General features: G+C 53.9%; 1 protein-coding gene across 4 annotated transcripts in view; it reads left to right on the top strand.

Moving 5' to 3' along the window:
• The window catches only part of Ctif (cap binding complex dependent translation initiation factor), a 269,043-nt gene that overhangs the window by 88,211 nt on the left and 157,967 nt on the right, over positions 1-22,865 (top strand). For all 4 annotated transcript variants that reach the window (XM_071602778.1, XM_071602776.1, XM_071602777.1 and 1 more), the window contains one exon: positions 3,040-3,115. In XM_071602778.1, coding sequence (XP_071458879.1) covers positions 3,040-3,115 — 76 coding nt within the window. The remainder of the gene's footprint in view (positions 1-3,039; positions 3,116-22,865) is intronic.

Below are 22,865 nucleotides of genomic sequence, written 5' to 3'. Positions count from 1 at the left end.
TCATGTCCAAGTGTCCGTTCAAGTCCCTGCTTTTTATTCTTCTGGCAGCTAACCTAGGAAGGGAATAACTAGGTCATGTGGTAGTTCTACATTTAACTCTTTGAGGAGCTTCCAGAATTTTCCAAAGCAGTGGGATATTTTTCATTCTCACGAGCAATACACAAAGGTTCCAGCTGTTTCACATCCTTGTCCTCACTTATTTCTGCTTTGGGGGGACGTCTGTTTTCGGGAGAGAGGTGGCATTTCCCTGGGCAGCTTCAGTGTCTCCCATGAAGCTGTGGCTGGTGAAGCCAGTGGGGAAACTGAGGCCCAGGGGGGGATCAGTAATGGCGTGACCTCGCAGAGTGCAGGCGCCATGGGCATGCTTTCTGGAGATTTTCAGAGTATCTGCATCCGCTCAGACAGTAACCACTTCCATAACAGGAGACATTCGGCAGGAGTGATAAGTGACCACTCAGGCGGGAAGGTTCCCCTGTGCTGAGCGGACCCTCCTGAAGCCCGAGTAGCAGGCTGCACCTGCTCCCCCCGAGGCCTGAACTCCCCCTCCAGCTTCACCCACCCCCAGCAGCTGGCCAGAGCGGCTGACAGTGACCTGGACTCGCCCCAGGACACCTGGCTCTGGTGGAATTCTGTCACTCCCAGGCACGCAGGGAGTGTGGGGCGTCATCCTGTGGCCACCTTGTGGCCAGGCCAGGAACTTTGTCCCCCTCGGAGTCCTACCATGATGGGGATGGACTCCGCGAGTCCAGTCCCCGCAGCCTCCCTCAGCAGCAGGGTCCACTCGGTTGCCAAGGCTCCCACAGCCCGTGTTTCCATGGAGGGACAGGAATTGGAGCAGGCTGTTGCTGTGGAAACCCGTTGACAGTGGTGACTCAGCCGCTCTGCAGCCACCTCCTGCCCTGCACACCTGCAGCCCTGCCGAGGCCTGGGACCCCATCAGGAGGGCCAGCACCCTCCCTGCACCCCCACTGCCCAGCCCAGGGCCGCTGAGGTGACGCCGAAAGGCCCTGCCCCAGGTGCACGGGGCTGGAGGCTGGCGTGGGCCTGGAGCCCAGTGCTCGCTGGAGAGCCCCAGGTGAATTCTGCCCAGGGTGGCCCAGGGAGGGGTGTCAGCCATTCCTGCTGGGCCCAGTCCCCAGGGCCTTCTCCCCACAGCCATGGCGCCTGCAGAGCATAGGCGACTGCGCGCAGTTGGTGCTTTCCCGGGCCAGCCCGCTGCTGCCCTGCAGATTGATGAGCTCAAAGATGGTTGGGCGATCGGCCTTGCTCCGCCTCCTCATTCGTCCAGCACTGCACGGTGCAGGGCAGAGAGAACTGGCTGCTTCTTTTCCCTCCTGACGCCCCGGCCACCCAGCCCCACCTGTCCAGCCCAGACTGCCCCTCGGGGCCTCACCGCTCCAGCTCCCTGTGCCCTTGGCCTGCTGCTCTGGGGCTCCTGCAGTGCCCTCTCGGGTCCCCGGTGGAGCCCTGGCTGCTGTGCCACTGGGCTGATTCCCCCACTAGTTGAGGGCATGTTTATCCCAGGCCCCACCCCCAGTCCAGAACCTGGCTCGGAAGCCCTTGATGGGTAGAGAGGGAAGGTTCCAGAGCCGGCCGAGGGCACACTCTGTTCTTCTCTTCCCCCCAGGCCTTGGCTGGCTTGGGCTGCCAGATTCTCTTCCTCTGGATTTCGGGGCTCGTCTGGCCACAGGCTTTAGTGACGCCTGTCTCCTACCGCCCCCTAGTGGTGCTCAGGCTCACAGCCCTAATAGGTGTGGTCAGGACCTGCTTTACCAGGCGCCCTGAGCTGTCAGAGGGAGGAATGCGTCTGGTTTATTTTTGTTGACAGCGCCCAAAAGAGAAGAGATGCTTGGTAAACATGTAAACTGATGAACCAGTGACTCAGGAATCTGAGAACTACCTTAACTGTGCAGCTGGAGAGGCTGTCCCCAGCCACTGTGCAGCCTTGTGGTGAAACTCACCATGCACCAGCCCTGAGTCACCCTGTTCCAGGTGCTTATCACACAGTGGTTAAAACACCACAGCCCAGAAAGGCAGGAGCTGAGATCTTCACTGGGACAGGTGGGGAGGCTAGGGAATGTGGAGGAACTTGCCCAAGGCCGGGGAGGCCCCAGAGTCTGTGCTCTTAACTAGTCACCTTGCATCTGCTCCACCCCATAACAAGGACAGCAGCAGAAGCAGCCATAGCACCAGTGATACATTCGCCCTATTATTTACTTTTCTTACAATTTCATTTCATTTATTACCTATGTTTACTATTTATATATGAAATGTTATATATACATGTGTATGTGTATATAGATTCTTTCACAGTATTTCAGGCCAAGTTCTAAGCGCCTAAGCACTGATCTATTAACTTAGTCTTCCAAACTCTTTTTATGATTTTAGGCAGTACCATTATCCCCATTTTACAAATGAGGACACTGAGGTAAGGAGGGCTTGCTTAAGTCACTTGCACAAGGTCACCTGGTTAGTAAGGGATGCAGCTATGGGTCAAACCCTGCAGTCTAGTGCCAGAATCTGCAAACTTCAATATGCAAGAACTAGACCTTTGGCCAGTGACTTGGGCCCAGCTCCCTGGCCTGAGGGCACGCCCACCCACGGAGCCCAAAGCAACACCAGAGCAGGCTTTCTTGGCTGTCCTGAGGTCAAACCAAGGAGGAAGGACGTTCCATTGATCTCCTGCCAACCGCTGCCAGCCTGTATCACTTTTGGAAAGTTGCTTGGTCTCTCGGTTCCCTGATTTTTCCTTCAGGGCAGTGAAGCAAGATGGAAGCACTCTTGCGGGGCGTTATGACAGACTCCGGGGTGTTCATTAGCCAAGAGTTTGGCATCTTTGCCTGGAGGGTCAAGGGTGCCCCGATTCCTCTCACCTCCCTGCAGGAGGATGTGCTGGAGGGCAGAAGACCTTCATCCCAAGGCCACTTCCTAGGCTGGTTCTGCAGGTCCCTCCTGACCGTCCTGCTGTCCTGTGGCCGGGCTGGGACACGATGCCTGATGACCCCTGCTTGCAACGCCTTTCTGTCTTTTCTGGCCTAGGTGTGGAAAAGGGAAACTGGAAGATGGGGATGGCATCAACCTGAATGACATTGAGAAGGTCCTCCCGACCTGGCAGGTAGGTGCAGGGGCAGGGTCTCTAGCCCAGCCTCTCAGTCCTGCTGTCCGCCTGGGCGGGGGTCTTGCTTCAGCAAGGGGTGAGCTGCATGTACAGCAGGGGCCGGGGGGCAGGGGCAGGTGCTCGCCGTGGACCAGGGTGTCCAATGGGACAGCGTATGTGACAGCATGCTCTTGGTGATGCCGTGGGCAGCCTGCTGGGTGGCAGGCTTGATGTCCTCTAGTTGAAATGGGCCCTGTGCCGGCAACTCAGCCAACTTGGAAGTTTGGCCGCCTTGACCTGAGGCCTCCGAGGGTGGGCACCTGCAGGGTGTTCAGGTGTGCTGCTGGGCCTCAGTGGGCCCGGGCTATCTTTAGGCTTCTGAAGAGTGGAGCTGTCCACTGTGAAGAGTCCAGCTGTCTGCTGTGCTTGCTCATTTTGTCATCGGTTGGGCTCCTTTCCCAGAATGGGGCCAGGCTCTGGGACAAAGAGGGTTGGCTCAGCAGTGGGGCGGTGAACCAGGTCTTCAGCTCCCGAGTGCTGGACTTTGAGCAGAAATAGCTGCTCCCAGGTATGGGGTGGGCCTGCTGCAGGGCAGTTAGAGTAGTAGACCCTCTGAAGGGACAGCCTGCCACTCCTGGTGACCTGCCACCAACCTCCAAGGTGTCGTCACCCTGCCCTGCTCGCTCCTGAACTTTGATGCTGTCCTACCCGTGCCCATTTGCTCTTCCTGTCCCTGTCCCCTTTCCTGTCTCTGCTCAAGCCTGGGCCCTGGCAGTGAGTCACCCCTGAGGCCGTGCTTCACTCCTGAGGGGCCTGGTGTGGGCTCTGCTCTTTTCATCCCCTCTTGGGGGTTTATTGATTTTTTTTTTTTAAAGACCTGGAGGCTTGTAGTTCTGTTGAATTTGGAAGTTCTTCATCCATCACTGCTCCTCCGTCCCCAGCCTGGGGCTCCGACTGTGTGTCCGCCCTGCTTCTTCCTGTCTTCTTGGTGTCACCAAAGCTCGGGTTATTTCTGGTACTTTAATTGTGGATAGTTCCTCTGGCTGAGTCTTCAAGTTCACGCGTCTTTTCTTTTGGTGTCCAATCTACTGTTGACCCCATCCAACGTGCTGCTCACTTTAGATCCTTATTTTTCATCTCTGGACGGTCCCCACAGACCTTTTCTCATCCCTTCCGTTTCTCATGGCTTGTCCTGTCTTTGGTGACCACCGGGGACCCATGTCTCACAGCTGCTGTAATGTCCTTCTCTGCTCATTCTATCATCTGTGTCATTTCAGTCGGTTTCTATTAATTGATTTTTTTTTCCCCTCCTGGTTGGGGATCATAGTTTTCTTTGAAGGTCTGATAATTTTATATGAGATGCCAGATCTTAGGAGCTTAACCTTGTTGGGTATTAAGTTTGGTAGTTTGTGGGTTGGTTGGTAGTCCTTTAAATATTCGGGGCTTTATTCTGGAACAGTTAAGTTACTCCGATGCAGTCTGATCCTCTTAGGACTTACTTTTAAGCTGGTCAGGGAAGAAAGACTAGTTTAGGGCCAACTTTGCACCACTGCAGAGTCAAAGGGCCCTTCTGAGATGGCTGCCTGATGCCCTGTGGCTTAGGGGGTGTTTTTTGCCCTGACTGGAGGAGCACAGACTGGTTCCATTTCTTTGGGCCTTGGAAGCATACACACGCACAAATTTATACTCAGCCGAAGACTCGAGGGCCTGCATCTTCTGGATTTCTCCTTCTGTGCGGCTCTCTCCTCTCTGGTACTCTGCCTTGGAAATTCTAGTTCCTTGGGCTCCCTGGAGTGCAGTGAGACCACCAGCTCTGCTTGGACCCCTCTCCCTGCATAGCGAACGCTAGACTCTCTTTGTACAGTGGACTGGGTCACACACAGTGGTCACCTCAATACAAAGGACATGTGGTGACCTTGTGGTGGAGAGACCTGGAGGCTCCCACTTGGCCAGGTGGTCAGGGTTAACACTTTCAGTGGTGGGATTGGTGGGTGCCTGTGCTCTGAGGCACTGCACTGAGAAAACACAACATCGTTTCTGAGACTTTTCTTCCAAGAAGGCACAGCCTGGGTGTGCTCCTGAGGAAACAGGGCTCTAAGGCTGCCTGGACGTGAAGGGCAGGACAAGGCTGAGGAAGTCTTCGCGGCCGTGGGAGCCTGGAGAGACGGATGACTAAATGCATCGCGTGCCCCTTGCTGAAGTCCTGGACAGAGGGGGGAGTCGAGATTGTGCTGGGACAGAGGACGGGAAGGGGGTCTGTGAGCCGGAGGGTGGTTTCACTTGCAGGACAGTCTCCTGACCTAGTGGCTGTGTGACGATCATGTAGGCAAGTGTCCTTGTTTTTGAGAAATACGTGCTAGAATCTTTGAAGGGTCGGGCCTCATTTCTGCAGTTTGTCCTCAGATGGTTTAGAAAAAGGTCACAGGGTGGTGTGTAGATGCAGGGAGGCAGCGAGGAGCACACCTGGTGAGGCATTAACAGGGAACGCAGGGAGATTCCCGTACTTTCCTGTGCATTTGGGGAGGGGACAGCAACAGCATGGTGTGTGAGTGAGGGCGGCGTCAGCACAGGGTCTAGATTAATCGTCACTGCTAACGTAAAGCAGCCATGGCTCTAAGGGTGACAGGGCCAAATGCTCCAAGTGACCACTTTCTCACTCCTGCCCTAAATGCCTGCAGCACTTGTTACTGATAGGACACATAAATTTGGAAAAGCACGTCTAGGTGAAGAACCAGGTGCCTTCTGCCCCAGGGCGGGTGTGCAGGTGGCCTCTGAGCCAGAGGCCTGGGAGCATCAGGGCCAGAAGAGAAACAGGTCTGACCACCTGCTCCTGTTGGGTGACTGTGTCCTGCCCCTCCAGGAAGCAGACTAGAGGGCAGAAGGGAAAGGAGAGCTGGCCACTGGCCAGGCGAGAAGCAGCGAGGTGCAGGCCACACACTGAGTCCTTGACCCAGATGAAATGTGGCCACCAACGACCAGTCAGGGAGTCTTGGGCTCATTCCTCATCTTTATTCTGCCTCCACTTCCTCCTGTGTAAGACGAGATGATAACCTTGCTACTCCATCAGATGACTGGGAAGGCCAAGCTCGAGATTCACACAATGCCCCGCATCAATGCATGCATATAATAGGCACCTGCTGTTGTTATTCTCAGGACTCAGCACTGTGAAGCAAGCCCCCACCTCTGTGGGGCCCTCTTTGTTAGGAGGTGGAAGGAGGGAGCAATTCTCACCCCCACCCCCCTCCCTGTGGATGTTTCTGGTGAAGAGGGGCATTTCTGCTAGGGGCAGGTTGGATAATGAACCACACAGTTGCCACACACAGCCACCAAGGCCACGTGTGACTCTCTTCCTGTGTGACATCCAAGGCAGCTCAGAGAAGTTGGACCAGGGCCCAGGGAATCAGACTCCCAGGTGGGCCTTGGTCTACTCCTCCAGAAGATGCAGTTGGGCCGGATCAGGGTCTGGAGGCCGTGGTGGCTGTGATGGGGAGTGGGGGGGAGTCTGGAGGGCCCCCTTCCGGCTCACAAAAACCAGGAGTCCGCGAGCGCTTTCACTTGCAGAGATGGTTCTTCTGCTAAATCAATTTTGAAAATTATTAGCTGGAGGTCTCTCTGAGCCTCCATATTCTGGGGTTTTTTCTTCATTCAAGGAGCAGTAAATCAGCAAGCACCCTTGGTGCTCCAGGGCCCATGCGTGATGCTCAGCTCTTGAGGCTGCTGGGAGAGGAGGTCATTGTCCTCGTCTCCGTCTTCAGTCTATAGCACAGAGTGGAAGGGCTTTGACCTTCACACACACACAACCCAACACGCACACACCATAGACACGCCACATACCACACACAGGCACACATATGCACACACATACACAACCACACATGGACACGCATATTGGATGTATACCACATGCTATATGTACACATACATGTGTACCACACACACAACATCACACACACACACACACACAGAGGCACACACACACCAAGGATTTTCATGAAATGTTCAGAAAAACATCAGCAGACAGGTCCCTACAGCTGTGGCACTGGGCTGAGGCCACCGGGATTTCCTGGGAAGCTTTGAGGCCCTCTGCTGCCTGGGATTCACCGGGGACCCACTGCACTCGTCGTCTCTTGCTGCATAACAAATTGCTCAAAACTTGGTTGCTTTATTATTTGGGGAGCAGCTCAGCTGGTGGTCCTGGGCCAGGGTCTCTCTCTTGCGAGGCTGATGGCCAAGGCTGTGGTCATCAGAAGGCTTGCCTGGGCTGGAGGTTCCCTCCCGTGGTGGCTGTGTCCTGTGCTGAGGCCTGGAGGCCTGTTTCTTGCCACAGGGGCCTCGTAGCAGAGCAGCTGCTTTCCCCAGAGCACAGGATGAGAGAGAAGGGGTGAGGGAGCGAACGTCCGCCCAGAAGGGAAGGCCTCTTCCCAGAGGTGGTGTTCGCCAGGCACAGGCGTGGTGGCATGGGCAGGTCCACCCCGAGGCGTGCACACCTGGAAGCCAGGATCCCTGGGGCCAGCCTAGAGGCTGGTGGCCACGCCCACTGGATCATACCCAGAAATCTGTATCTTTAAAGCATTATGGGAAATTCCAACTAAGCAGGAGTTGCCAACTGACCCTGCTCATGGCTGGACCACCCCTTGGGGGCGTTGGCATTTCATGTGGGCCCCACTAGGATGAAGGTGACAGATCTCTCCATCCCAAAACACAGCTCTCTGAGCAAAATTTCAGGTTCTAGAAAAGCACGTTGGGATGGCCTTTCTGAGTGTCCCCCAGCCCTTCTGTAGGAGTCCTGGGCCTGGGCAGGGATGAGCAAGCTCCTGAGTCTCTCCCAGGCAGAAGTCAGGGTTTGCTCCCCCACCTTCTACCTGGAGGCAAGAAGGAAAGAGGAGACGGAGTGGTGTGACCTGCGCTCACTGCCCACCCGCCCTCCACTTCCTCCCCTCAGAGGAAGAGAGCCACGAGAGTCTGTCCTTCAGCTCTGTCCATCCCTGTTCTGTCCCCCAAATCTCCTGACCCCATAGAGTCCCAGACCCCCATCTCTGGCCCTTTCTGTCCTTGTTGAAACTCTTCAGCAGACAGGAGGCTTTGCGACTCAACCCGGGACACCTGCCTGGCCCCTGCCCTGGCCCCCCACATGTCTTGTTCCTTCTTTGCTGTCTCAATGCTGTTCCCTCTGCCTGGAATCCAGCTCATCCGCTCTCTGCCTGGTGGGCTCCTCGTCCTGGCCCCGGCCACTCTGTGAGGCCCTCTCAGATGCACAGGTAGAGTCTGGGTGTCCATCTGCTGAGTTCCCCAGACTCCCCATTCCCTCTCCTATGTGATGGCTTCTGTCATGTCACAGCTGCTCGGTTTTCAGGCTTCCTGAGGGAAGGTCCCTTGTTGGCCCACCTGAGGGCCAGGGCCACATGTCACTCATCTTTGAAACCCCAGCACACGCCTTCTTGAATGGATACAGTTCAAAGTATCCTCCTAGGTGCATCTTAGAATCTGTCTGGTGGGTGAGACAGAGAGAGAGCGAGAGAGAGAGGAGAGAGAGGAGTTCTGTCTCCTGCATTGGGTCCATCTCTCTGTCTGCGGGTTTCTCTTGCTGTTTTCCAGCACAACTTTGACATCCAGCTGGCTCTGCTTTTGTTGCTGAGGTTTCTGTGATACTTCTTCTTTGACAAGATTTTCCCCTCGTCTCCTGTGTTAGGGTACTGTAGACCACCATGTTAAACAAATCTCACTGGCTTCATGCAGAGACTTTTATTTCTATCTTCCAGAAATCCTGAAGGTCTGACCATTCTTTAGGGCCTTTCCTTGGGGCCTCAAGGATCCAGCTGGATTCCATCTGTGGCCCTGTCACTCAACCATGGCATCCAGGGAGCCTGGCGGGGGCAAAGAGTGAGCTGGAGGGTCTTGCTTGGGGTCTTACATGCTTGGGCCCAGAGGTGTCAGTTTCAATCATAGCCTATTGGACAGTTAGTCACATGCCACGCCCAACTGTGGAGGGCTGCAGGAGTGGAGGTCACACGACTGTCCGGGGGGGCAGCAGATGTCTCTGCTGAATCTCCCTCTTTCCTCCACTTGCTCACTTAGCTAGTCTTTGCAGGCGAGTGCTTTGCTCAAGCCTTGTAGAGAGAGAATTGCACAAGACAGAGCTCCCCATGAGGGCATGGTCCAGGGGAGGAAATGAGACCTGGATATGGACATCCATGCTGCTCTGTTGAGGCTCTCAGTACCTGAGCAGATGCTGTGCCTTGTCCAGGTCAGAGGCCCTGTGAAGTCCTCTTCCTACATGATCCTCCTTCCTCCCCCAAACAACTGCCATCACTGAAGCCTGGGGCTGGAGTGAAGAGAAAAGTCCCCGGTGGTCCCTGGGCTTAATGCTGGTGGTAGGTCTCCTGGGAGCTCTAACTTATCTCTCAGTGGGAGTTGCACACGGGGCTCCTAGGAGTAGTGTGTGGTCCTAGGAAGTGGTGCCTTCATTGGGGTCAGATGCTGACCTCTGGATATCTGTCCAAACCCCCTTTTAGCTAAAGCACAGGGCCCTATCCCTGATTGTCCCATCTGGCTGTGTTTCCGCGGTGAGAAATGAATTCAAGGTCAAGTATCACCACGGTGCTCACCTCAGGGACTCTCATTGCTGGAGCTGCTGGGCTCAGGCCCTCGGAGCTTGCCCTGGCCCCGGGGCAGCAAGGCAGATAAATGTCCCTGTCCAGGGATCACACTTGTGCCACTGTGAGCTGCAGCTGCCGGGAATGGTCTCCCACCCACAGGAGGCATCTAGCTGGTTAGTGAGGGCTGGTGTGTCATAGTGGAGGTGTCTAGGCCAGCGGTCTGCCTCCCTGTGCAGCTGCAGGTGAATTGAGATTGGCATTGCTCCCTGAGGGCCCTGATCAGGGGAGAGCAGCAGGAGGCGATGTGGATTCAGGGTCAGTCATGGTTCCCGTGGGTGAGACCAAAAGGCAGGGCAGAAGCTGGGGTCCTGGGGAACCCTGTGAGCATGCGCGCCATCCATGGTGCAGGTCTCACCCACGTTTTGGGCATAACCATTGTGGACTGCATTTGAGTGGGGGGTGGGGGTTGGCCTGCTTGCCAGGTGGCAGTGATGGCGCACTCCCAGCCCACCACTCCTAACCCAGCTCCCAGGGAGCACGCAGATGCTGGGGTTGTTAACAGGACAGGAGGCTGCATGGCGGCCGGCCCCCACTAGAGGGCACCAATGCATCACGGCAGGCTCCACAGTCCAGCATCCACCATGAGAAGTCCGGTCTCCAGCAGCCAGAGGTGTCCTTGCCCACCTGCATCCTTATGAGTGCCCAGTGTGCAAATTGTCCCCAAAATGACTCCACTCAATGCTCAGGCCTTCCCTTGGCACAACAAGGAAGAGAATGAGGAGGTGAAGGGGGAGGCACACCCAGGTCAAAATGTTCCCCACTGTTCAGAGGCCTGACGTTCCTCTGAGCCCCTCTCCTGCCCAGGACCCGGGGCAACATGTGGCTACTCCCAGGAGCACAGCTGCATGGACAAGGGGGCTGCCTTCCCATGGAGTAGGGGTACATGTCTCATTGCCCATACCCCACAGCTGCCCCTGAGCCTGCAGGGGAGACAGCCACTGGTGTGGGGCTTGGGGGGTTGGAAGTATTGGCTTCTGTCCTCAGAAGATCAGGGCCTGGAGGCCATCCTGAGAGCGAGAGATGGACGACGCCATAATCCAAGCCAAGGCAAACTGACGGAGTTCAATGTGAAGCCAGGGTGGAGGCTGAATAGATTCTGATCTCCTTGGTACATTCCTTGCCTCACCTCTGCAGCAGGTGGTGGCCCTTCTGAGCCCCAGCCTGGCTTCTTCTTGGAGATGTGGTGACTTGAGGAGCAATTTCCCCTCGGCCCTGTGAACTCCACCTTGCCCTGCGCTCCCTCAGCCTCCTTAGCATGATGTCACTAGAGAGCCATCCGGCAGGCATGTCATTCCTTCTCTCCCTAGAATGTCCCTGCACACAGGGCCTCTAGGCCCTGCAAAAATGCTACCCCCTGACTCCACACACTGCCCTGGGTGGTTTTGTGTCTTATACAGAAGCTCAGTTGAAAGACATTGTCGGATCATCCAGTATCTTGCCCAAGGCTTCCTATCAGAGCTTATCTTGATCATTTTCCTTGAATTCTCTTTAGGCAGCATATGTCTGCTCTTTTTTGTCTGATGATAGGAACTACACAGCCCGACTCACGTCTGCTTTTGCCTTTCTGTTTTGAAATTTTGAAGCTCAATTCTGTGTCTGTTGGCAATTAATTATTAGCTCACTCTGCCTGGGTAAGGCCCATTCTCTGACCTCAAGTTACTGAGCTAGTTTAGGAGAACAATATCTGCTTTGTGAAGTGGGCCTGGCGTACACACTAATCGAGCACAACTCTGTCTAGCTGGATGTCTGGCCTCGTGGATGTGCTCAAGGCACTCCCTATGGAGGGGCCCAGAAGAAAGTCAAGTGGCTTCCTGACCTTATGAGAGTATGTTCACATAGGCCCCAAGAGAAAGGAGAAGAGGCAGCCAAGGGAGGGATCCAGGGCCACTTGGCCTTCCCCTGTTGGCCTCAGACTAAGACAGTGGACATTCTGTACACACAGATACTAAGGAACATGAGAGGCAAAGGAGCTTTCAAGATGAAAATGGTAACCAGGATTCCCCCCACCTCCCGTGCTCTGGAGTAAAAATGGTGGCAGACGCGAGAGCTGCCTCATTCCTCCTGTAGGTGGCGCTGCTGCTCTGTCACCTCAGGGATGGTGGTCCTGTCGCCCCACGCAGCATAGACGCTGCAAGTGGAGCAGCTGTAGCCAGGTTCCCAGCCCTCCGGATGGGAAGCAGTGACTTTATTGTTCCCTAGAGCTATGTCAGCGCTGTTGCCAACTCTTCTGGAAACTTCCAGGATATGCTAACGCACAGGCACAAGGATAATCCTGAAACACCCAGGAAGAGTCATGTCAGCACGGCCCCACCTTGCACCCCGGGCCCTGCTCCTCCAGGTGCTGTTTGCAGTCACCTCACGGCCCCCTGGAGGGGCGGTCTGACCTCATTCATTCAGTCCACCACTACTGACCAGGGGCACTGCTGATGGGCTGATTGAAACGCAGGTCCCGTGAGCAGACACCCTGCATCTCCTAACTTCCCCGAGTGAGAATCCAGCCATGACCATAACACAATCACACCCACCCTCACCAGCGTTCGCTGAGCGCTTTCTGTGTCCAGGAACCATGAAGGTACTTGCTTTTTCTTATCTCACTTCCTCTCTCTGTGTTCCATGCACCACATACAACATGCCCTTGGCCACATTTTACAGACATGATGTCTTTGGTCAAATGTCACCTTCTCAGGAAGCCGTGTGAACACTCCATCCCCAGATACCCCGCCCCCTCTTTATCTTTTTGTCCCCACAGTGCCCGACACACACGTTCTTTATTTAGTGTCCCCTCTTCTCCCACTAGAACATGTTTCCCATGGGCACATCCAGGGGCTCGTGAAAGATTGGTTGAATGGCTGAATGAGCCCTGATCTGCTCCTGCAGAGGGTCTTTCACCCCGTACCCTGATCCAGAACGTGTGCCTCTGCCACAGAGGACACGACAGAGCCCCATCTGAGCACCACAGCTGCCTGCGCTGTGTCTGAACTCACAACTGCGAGGCGTTCATCCGGCTGCCACGTCACAAACTGGAGAACTGAGATCAAGTCCCTCACCCCAAACATAAAGCTTAGAAGTGGGGAGCCAAGACTGGAATTCAGGTGGTCCGGCTGCTCTGTATAAACAGGGAGGATGAGGAGGAAGAGGCCCTGGAAAACTCTTTTCTAATTCTAAGTGACACCAATCACGTATACGGCAAGTTAGGAGACATGCCATTTCCTTAATAAGTATGAGCCAGAAAATGCATAGCTTGTCTTTTCTACTTCTGAAGGTGATAAAGACAGAAAAAGAAAGCAGAACGAAAAGCCCCCACTGACAGCTTTGAAAGAGGAAGAAATATGATTTTTATTATTTCTAATCAGACAGGTTTGCAAGCATCACCCCCAACCCTCCTGACCCAAGGCCTCACATGGGCCATCAAAGAGGACCGCACACCTAGGAGACCCCTCTGCCTCTCACCGCCCCTCCCACGAGTGCTTCCTCCTCAGGACAAAAATAGGCGGCCATACAATAAAGGAGACCAGAAGTTCTTCACTCCGGGGTTTCCTGTCTGAGGCCTCCAGGTAGCAGGGCCCGTTGGGAATGGGCAACGTGCTCCTCCAGACAGACCTATTGTTATTTTTGTTGCTTGTCTTTTTTTTATAGAAGTGATTATTTGGGGCAGGGGTGTGTGTGTGTGTGTGAAGACTTTTGTTGGTGACAACCAGGAAGGTCTCTTGGGAAGAGGCTACTGACTGATTCTGGACAGGTTCCCACGCAGGTCTTCCCCTCCCACCCCCAAGGGGTAGGATGCCAGGATCAGAGGTCAGAACCGCTTTCTGGGTTGGCTCCTAGGGATCCAGGGAAGTCAGACTCCCTTACATGACAGCCTCGATGATCCAGAACAGGGCTGGAGTCTTAGGGGTTGACAAACTGGGCTTCACATGCCAAGTCCAGCCTTCCAGCTACTTTTTTGCAAATAAAGATTTATTGACACACATTTGCCCAGGGGCCACACCGCATTTGTGCTGCAGTGGCAGAGCTGAGTAGCTGCATCACAGAGCCTGTCTCCTGGAAAGCCTAAAATATTTACTTCTGGCCCTTTACAGAAAAGGATTGCCAAACACTGATCTAGAATATAAACAGACCAGAGCCCTGAGAGTTCAACCAAGTGGCAAAGTTAATCCTAAAGTTAATTCACAGTAGTCATCCAAGAGTTCTTCTGCTCTACTCATGTAATTCATCCCAAGTAATTCACTCTGGGCTTTCGTTTCTTCAACTAAGTGGGAATCACTTAACTTTTTTGAATTGCATTGCCAAACTGTGCTAAGGGTCAAGGTACAAGCCAGAGCATGATGTGACGGTCATGTGTAAGCTAAAAACACACTACAAATGCAGAGGGCCTCCTTAAATGGCACCATTACAATAGGACACCAGCACAGAACGGTGAGCAGGATGGTTGAGGAACCACCCAATAGGTCCTTCCTTGAGCAGAGACTGGTGGCTTCCTGCAGCTCCCTCTGAGACTGAGGTCTACCAGGAAGACATGTGTCTGCCATCAGTCTGTGTCTGGGGCCTCCTTCCACTCACCCCTTCCTCTTTCCTGGTGGGTCCTTGGAAGGTGGGTCCGGAAAGCCTTGGGATCTAACCAAATAGGAACCCAGCTGGATGTTCTGAGCAGGGACATGTACAGTCTAAGGTTTGGGAAACCAAAGGCTAAGGTCTACCCTGTCCCCCTCCTGGCCACCAAAGGGAATTCCTGGGATTCTGCACGCCTCCCCACAGTGGCCAGAGAAAAGGTTTGTTAGAGACAGATCAGGACTTTCTCTAGTGGGTAGGACACCTGGTCCATGCCCTGCTTTGGGCTAGACCATACCCAGAATCCCTTGCTGAGTGCCAGAGGGCCCCATCAGTCAGACGGGGACAGCCTTGGGTTCAGCATGGGACAGAAAGCACTTGGGGGACAGCAGGCCCGAGGAGGACAGATGGAGGACTGCTTCCTTCAAGGCCTCAGGCCACAGCTGGGCCAAGGACATCACCCAGAAATACCCCACCCCCTGCAGGGGGAATGAGCCCAGCTTGGGAAGAAGTGCCAGCAGAGGTGCCAGGCACACAGCGCCGTGAGCAGGTCCCAGGATGGCCCAGGCAGCCCTGTCTACGATGCTCAGAGTAGGCCACCTCCTGCCCACTCCAGCAGCCCGAGGTGAGCAGGGTCACCCACCTGCAACCTTACTGCCCCTGCCCTACAGCACCTTCAAGGGGCTGGCCTCATCTGCCATTTTGGTGATGGCACCGTTGATTTGGGCCAGTCCTGGTTAGCAGGGTTGCACACTGGTCCAGCACCTGCCCACTGTGCTTTGGCAGCAGACGGAGCCGCCAAGGCTGGGGGAAGAGGAAGGTGTTGCTGAGGGTGTGAAGCAGCCTTTCTTCCTTTATTAGCCAGTGGGCCGTTTCTGGTCCTGTTCTCCTTTCTGGCAGCAGTGAGGTTGGGGGCGGAGAAGCCTGGTTATTTTCGTTCACCCCGGCTTCTGTCACTGGGAGTGGTGGTGGGGGCGGACAGGGCTACGTGCTCTCCTGCAGGCATTTGTGAATGGGCCCCGGCTCCCAGGCCGGCTGCCGGCAGGCGGCCCCCCCAGAACACGGACTCTCACTGGTTGGACAAGGTTTTTTTCTAGCATTGCAGCAGCCCGGCCGGAGGAAGCTTTCTTCTGGCCCAAGAACAATACCAGGGTCAGCCCAGGGACCTCCCTCCTACACCCTCTTCCTTCCATTGTGAGCTCCTGCACAATCCCAGGCCTCGCCGCCCCGCACAGCCAAAGGGGGGCCGGGGGTGTCGGGCCCAGGAGAGATCAGCAGCGTGTGCGACACCTCCAGCACCGCTACCTCCGCTGCTCAGGCTGGTTCTGGAGCTGGCAGATGACCACCCAGCATGCGTGAACGGCTGCTGGGTCCCTGTGCTTTGGAGGGGCTGCCAGCAGGGCAAGGCCCCTGGCTAGATGGAGCTACCCTCTCCCCGAGCCTCAGGGAATAATAGCAAGCCAGGGCCGGGAAAGGCCTAGAACCTCTGCCCACTGCCCCATTAGAAAGACAAGGAAACAGACCTGGAAAGGTAAAAAAAAAAAAAAAAAAAAAAGATTAACCACACTTTTTATGGCCCTGCTTAAAAATTATTCACACGTCCCTTCGGGCTTGCAGAAAACCCTGGACTTTCCTCCTGGATCCCTGCAGCACTTACTGTATACCTGGAGCAGGGCTGCCCCTCCACCGTCAGTGTGTACCCCGACACGTGTTCCTCCTTGCGACACATACCAGATCCTGGGAGCTGAAAACATCCTTTATTCATCTCTGCAACAGGTTCTCAAAGCGTGGTCTCCAGCCGTGTCCGCTAACAGCATCAGAACTGTCCAGAAACGCATGTCCTTGGGTCCCACTTCAGTAGTAGCCATGGGTGGCCCAGGGATCTGCATTTTAACAACCCCCCACCCCCGCTGACTCTGAGCTTCAGTTGAATTTTTTAGTGCTGGGCTGGAACCCAGGGCCTCAGGGACACTAGGCAAGGGCTCCGCCGAGGTACACCTGCAGCCTCATCTGCAGAAGGGAACATGGCTTTAGGACCTACTTGCGGCAATTGGCTTTTAATCACTCGTCGTTGGTAACTTTAGTGAGTCATTGACGTCGCCTTTCCCTGTCCCCTTCTGTCGAGGCTGAAATGGGATGTTTGCTGAGGCGGGGTGTTTACTGTTGTCTGTTTGCGTTGCTAGGTGTCAGACCCGGGTCCACACGTGCTAGGAAGTGTTCAGCCACTGAGCCACGTCCCCAGCCCACTTGGCTGGGCGGTTTTTACCATCACTTTGCTCAAGTGAAGGACAAAGAATCTGGCTCTTTTTGGCCACCCAGAGCAAGGATTTGAAAAGGCTTAGGGGTTGGGGGACTGTGTGCCCCAAATGACCTCTGGGCCCCCAAGTCCTGGGTAGACCACAGCCAGTTAGAGTTCCTGGGAGGCTCATTACCTTTGTGCAGTCAAGGTAGAAAACCTCAGCCACACGGTTCCCATGGTCAGAGCAGCCCCTGGTGGAGGTGTGGGGCAACCTTGGCCTCTCGGTGGAAGAGAGTGCTGGCCTGGGCATTATGGAGCTTCACGTCCTGCAGTGGCTGGTGGTCAGAACCTGTCAGCAGTGACCCTGAAGCACACTGGGTGGCAAGCAGCTGGCCTGGGACTAAAACAGTGGACTCAAAGCTCTGTCTGCACAGGGGGCGTCGCAAGTCGATATTAAGGTTCCACGAATAATAACAGAAGTGCAGCTGCAGGCCCGGGACCTCACTGTGGAAACACAGGACATCATGGCCGTGCCTGGAAGACACTGCTGGCCTTTCTCCCTGAGGTTCGGTGGTCGAGGTTTTTGCGCAGTGAGCCCAGAGGCAGGGAGCCCTCTCCTGGCCCTGAGCCTCACCTTCCCACCGTGAACAGGAGCGAAGGCTCCGCCGTCCTTCAAGGGCCAACTTGGATGCTCCTTGCCCACTCTTGGGACCCTTCTCGTTGGAAGATCTGTCTGGCGATAAGGCATCGTTTGTATTCTTGTGCTCTTCAAAGGCTCATTTTCCCTTTGGGTCCCCAACCCCCAGGAGACCTTCTGTCTGGCGTGATGCAGCCCGCTCCCTCCCACAAACCTCCAGGCGTGCATTCATTATGGTGGCAGCTCCAATGTCACCAGCCACTGGTCACCTACAGACCGTGTCCTTCAGTTCTCAGAGGGCTGCCAGTGTGGGGACCTCACACCCTGCCGAGACAAAGGGTCGCCAACTCTGAGGTTCAGGGCCCAGACTCCCGGGTGCTCACTGGGACCCTGTGGTTCCATGAGGCCAAGGTCTATGGCCACGATGTGGCACCTACGTTGGGTGGCCACTGGGGCATGGACCTGCGCGGTGTCTGCTACACGTGGGTGCTGAGGTGTCAGGAGGGCTGAAGCAACTGTGGCTCTGCGACATCGCTGAGGTGATCGTGTTCATCCACTTCCACCTCCTACAGCTGGGTCTCTGCCTAAACCACACTCATCTCCAATTCCTTGGTACAGTGGGTGCCATCGGTTCAGATGGGATTCAGAGGACGGAAAAGAGGGGTTGCGCTGGGGAGAGCTCCTGCCTCCACGAGGAGATGGGTCCAAAGACTGAGATCTGTCTACGCATTTTTCCATCATGGCACGTGCTTGTAGTTTGCAAAAGTTAAATAATTCTAAAGGGTCTAAAACAGAATCTGGCAGCTCTCTGCCCCCTTTCTTCCAGCTCCACTCCTCAACCCTAACTACTTTCCACTTATTTCATTGGTTTTTTTCTGGTGGCACAAACATATTTCTAAAGTGGGTTTCTGATATCTACTGTAATGTTCTTATCCTACTCTTTTTACGTTCATCAATTTTGCATAAGATATGCTGATTTCTTTATTGCGCTACATGAGGATGTTGCCTTCACACCACCGTCCTCCCTATAGGCACTGATCGCTCAGTGACAGGCTCGTGGGCTGAGGAGCTTGTCATTAGGCCACTTCATTGTTGTACGACCTTGAACCTAGATAGCATAGCCTACCACACACCTCAACCCTGCAGAGTAGCACCCTTGTGCAAGCGATGTGACAGTGACCAAAGAGTCATTGTGCAGTAAGTGCCCATATGTCACATTCTAGTTAAACATTTAGATTCATTATTGAATCCTACTTTCCTTTTCTTTTTATTTTGAAAAAAATAGACTTAACAGGAAATTACGATCATGGCACAATGAATTCTTGTGTTTCCTTTTGCCCAGATTTTCCCCAAGTGTTAACTTTTTGATGGGGAGGAGGGGATTGGGATTGAACTGGGGGGTACTCTACTACTGAGCTACATCCCAGCCCCTTTGATTTTTCACTTTGATCCAGGGTCTTTCAGCAGGGAACTTGAGACCTCCTGCCTCAGGCTCTGTTATGGTTTAGATGTGGTGTCCCCCAAAAGCTCACGTGTGAGACAAACAAGAAGGTTGGGAGGAGGAATGATTGGGTTGTAGCCTTACCCTAATCCATGAATTAATGTCTGGTGGGGTTAACTGAATGGTGACTGGAGGCAAATGGAGTGTGGCTGGAGGAGGTGGTTCACTGGGGGCATGGCTGTGGGGTGTATATTTTATATCTGGAGAGTGGAGTCTATGTCTGCTCTCTGATCACCATGTGAGCTGCTTCCCTCCACCACATTCTTCCACCATGATGTTCTGCCTCACCTCGAGCCCTAAGGCATGGAGCTGGCCTTCTATGGACTAAGACCTCTGAAACCGTGAGCCCCAAAGTAAACTTCTCCTCCTAAAATTGTTCTGGTCAGATCTTTTAGTCACAGCAGCAGAAAAGCTGCCTCCTCAGTCATGGGATTACAGGTATGTGCCATCGCGTCTAGCCAGTGTTAACATTCCACAGAGTTTTGTATCATTCTGTCTTATCATTTTTTTTTTCATAATGGCTTGAAGAATAAGTGGCAGACATGGTGAAACTTTACCCTTACATGAATGTGTTTTCATAAAATCAGACATTCTCTTACCTGACCACAGTTTAATTATCAAAGTCAAGAAATTAACACTGACTGCATAGATATTAGACAATCTAAGACTTTATTTAAATTTTGCCATTTGTCCCACTAATGTCCTTTATAAACAAAGTTTTTACGGGTTGTTATTTCTTTTTGTTGTTGTTTTCTGATTTAGAACCCAAGATCACACTTTGCTGTTAGCTGTCTTGTCTCTTTTTCTCCTTGGTGACCTTGACATTTTGCAGAATACAAGCTAGTTACTTTGTAGAGTGTCCATCAATTTGGACTTGTCTGATGTTTCTTCATGATTTCATTTAGGCACTTTTTTAAAGGAATGTCCTAGAAGGGGCACGTCTCCTTGGTGTTTCTTACCAGGAGGCACAATGACTCGATAACCTTGACCTTGACCCTCTGGTTAAGTTAGCAGTTTCCAATCCTCAGCACTATAAAATTATTATTTTCCCTTTGTAGTGAAGTATCTCACAGGATATATCCCTCCATTGTTTTTGGCAATACTTTTACCTGAGTTTTGGTGTTCATTCATGGTTGTTGCCCCAGATTTGCTGGTCAGCAACTGGTGATTCTCTAATTTTATGTACATTTCTTAGTTGATTTTCTTCTAGAAGAAAGATCTTCCCTCTCCCATTTATTGGTCTTTTTATCTATTTATTTGTTCTAGTGCATAGATTTTATTTCATTCTCAGAGTTATACTCCATTGCTGTTATTATTTATTCTGATGCTCAAATTGTCCCACATCTGACCAGCGGTAGCTCCTCCCAACTGGCTTCTGTGTATTTCTGAAATGTCCCCATTATGTAAGCACTTCCCAACTTCCTGGCACAAGGAGCTGTTCTGGGCTTATCTGACACTTCCTCTGTGCCTAGCCCCAGAACCCACTGTTATCCAAGGAGCCCTGGTATGTTTGCATGAATGGTGTTTAGAAACCAAGATCTGGCACCAGGTGTGCTCACTGCTGCCGAGTTCCCATGAGTTTTGACCCTGCTCTTCCGTTTGGAGTGCCTGGGTGCCCAGACCACAGCCTCTCTTATTCAGCTTCTCCCCAAAACAAACCTGGACTTTCTGCCTGGGAGTGGAGACTAGCGGTTAGTTGCATGGCTGCGTAGAGTGGGGAGGGGATGCCGAGTCCCATCGTCATACTTCCATCTGGTTCTGCCCCCTCCTCCCAGGACCATCCCCTGCTTTCCTGGTGCCAGTGTCTCCAGGCCCTGAGCTCCAGAGGTCTGCAGGCCATGTCAGTCTCAGCCACATTCTCTGCTGCACCTGCTACACTCAGGTGGCACCTGTCCCCGCCTTGCTGAATTGTTGGTCACTCCTGTTCACTTTCTGACTTCTCAAAGTCTGTTGAAACCTCTTTTCTTGCTCTCTGTGCTTTTATACATTTTTTTTAATTATTGGGAAAGGGGGAGTTGACATAAAAGCAAGTGGCCAACCCACCGTGTGAAGTCAAAAGCCTGATTTAGCTTGATTTTTAAAAATTAGGCACTAATAACAGGAAGAGTGGAGGGCGAGACTGAGCCTGGAGTGCTTGTCAGGAGCAGCCACAGAGCAGATGTTGTCCCCCGGGAGTCTGGTGATAAAGTGATCTGTCCTCGGGATCCAGGCAGGAGAACTGGCCTGTGGCTGAAGCCCTGGATTCGTTGTCACTGGAGTAGAGTATACAGGGGACAGTGGGACATAACTGAATGCCAGGAAGGAGGTTCTTTTCTTCCTGGTTCAGAGAGCTCTAGGAAGGTTCTCCCCTGCCCCTTCCCCCCACACACATTGGCTTTGCCAACGGGGAAATGAGCACCCAGGGCAGAGTGGGCAGAGTGAGAACCCCCAGCCAGCATCTGAGGGGCCTGGGAAAGTCCCAGGACTCACACCTGATAGAGGCCTCCCACTAGAGCCACAAGTGTTCAGAAACCCAAGGAGAAGGCTCTACTGCCCTCGCCCCCTTGGGGTTCCATTTACACCTGCCTAGCTTTGCCCTGGACCCCTCTGGGGGAAGGGCTCCACCTGAGGGTCCCTCCTCTGGGTTCCTGGGGGCAGGGCTATCCTCCAGCACCATGTCTGAGAGGGGGCCGTGCACATGGTTGGCATTCAGCCCCCTGCGGGACCTTGGAGCGGCTGCTAAGGCACCAGAGCGCGGGAGCGAGCCCAGCTTCCGAGAGCTGCTGGGAAGCCTTCAGGGCTCCAGGTCGCCGCTGGCCTCGCCTCCTCCATCTCTTCCCTGTGGCATTACTAAGAAATGTGACCCCCCGTCCCACCCCCAGGGGTCGCCTGGTCCCAGAAGGCCTCATCCAAAGTACACTCTGTCCCTGCCTTCTGCCAGTTCACATTTCAATAATCAGCACTCTGCAGTTCCTGAAACCATTTGTGGAGAACCATTTGTGGTCGCTCTGTCTCTTTACATGGGAATTCCTGCCCATTTCTGGGAATGTTAAATATGCGAGGAGCCCCCCAGGGCAGGCAGGGCAGGCTTTCTGGCCTGGGACATTGCATCTAGTGATAAAGAGGCAATAACCCAAGAGCTCACCCTGATGGACGAGGGCCGGTCAGCTCGTGGCTCTGTTAGCTACTGCTCCTGGGGGCCGGGTCACAAAGCCCTCAAGGGCAGGGACTCTGGGAACTTCCTTATTACCTGGAAGGGTTCCATTTCCAACCAGTCCCTGGCAAGGATCTGTCCTAGGAACAGGTTGTCGCCTCAGGCCCTGATGTGTGGGCCAAAGCTGGGGGTACTTGGATAGGGCTGGTGGCAAGGAGAGGCTTGGGTAAGGACAGGCTCAGGGGTAGGAGATGCCAAGGACGAGTTCCTAGACCAGCCCAAGAGAACACGGGAAACTTGGCTGCCTGGCCCCAGTGTCCAGGACAAGGAGCAGCCTGCTTCAGATGGTAGAGCAAGGAGGCAACATTTTTCCCTGGGCACGGCATCTTGAAGACCACCTAGTCACCATTCCACACCAGTCCCAACACATCATTCCAAACAGGGACACTCAGGTCCTTGATGAGGAAGTGCTGGACCCAAAGCCATTTAGCAAATCCAGCCACAGACCTGGGGCCCAGTGTCCCCAACTCACTGCTCTTCCCACACATCCCGCAGTGGCTTGTATAATGAAACTGAATGATGGGTCCTCGTGTAAGGCTCACGGGACAGCTGCCTAATAATTTGTCCTAGAATTTCCTAGGGATCCACATCAGGTAGGTGTAAAGGATTCATCACTAAAGGGTCTGTCCATGAAATGTTGTGTAGAAAGGAAATTAGAAAAAAGGAGAAAGGAAAGGAAGTGACGGAGCTGCTCCGCCTCTGCACACCTGTCCCCACTGGCATTGGACCACAAGCCCATGTAAGCTGCTGACCACAGCCCCGGCCACCAAGCCAGGGGCTCCCTGGGGCCAACTCCTGAGTCATGCTATGTCCAGAGCACAGAGAGATGGAGGGACATCCAGAAAGATGAAATATTCCTTGGGGGCTGCGACGTCACCCAGGTCCCCTGCATTGCCAGGGGGGCCTTGCCCTGGAGTGGTCTCCGTCCTCCAAAAGGTGTTCTCAGGCCGGCCGGGAGCTCCTTGTCAGGAGCTTGTGACACAGGAGCAGTCCT

Source organism: Marmota flaviventris, chromosome 16 (assembly GCF_047511675.1).
Source record: "Marmota flaviventris isolate mMarFla1 chromosome 16, mMarFla1.hap1, whole genome shotgun sequence".
In the NCBI taxonomy this organism is placed as follows: Eukaryota; Metazoa; Chordata; class Mammalia; order Rodentia; family Sciuridae; genus Marmota; species Marmota flaviventris.
This window is presented reverse-complemented; position numbering and strand designations above follow the sequence as displayed.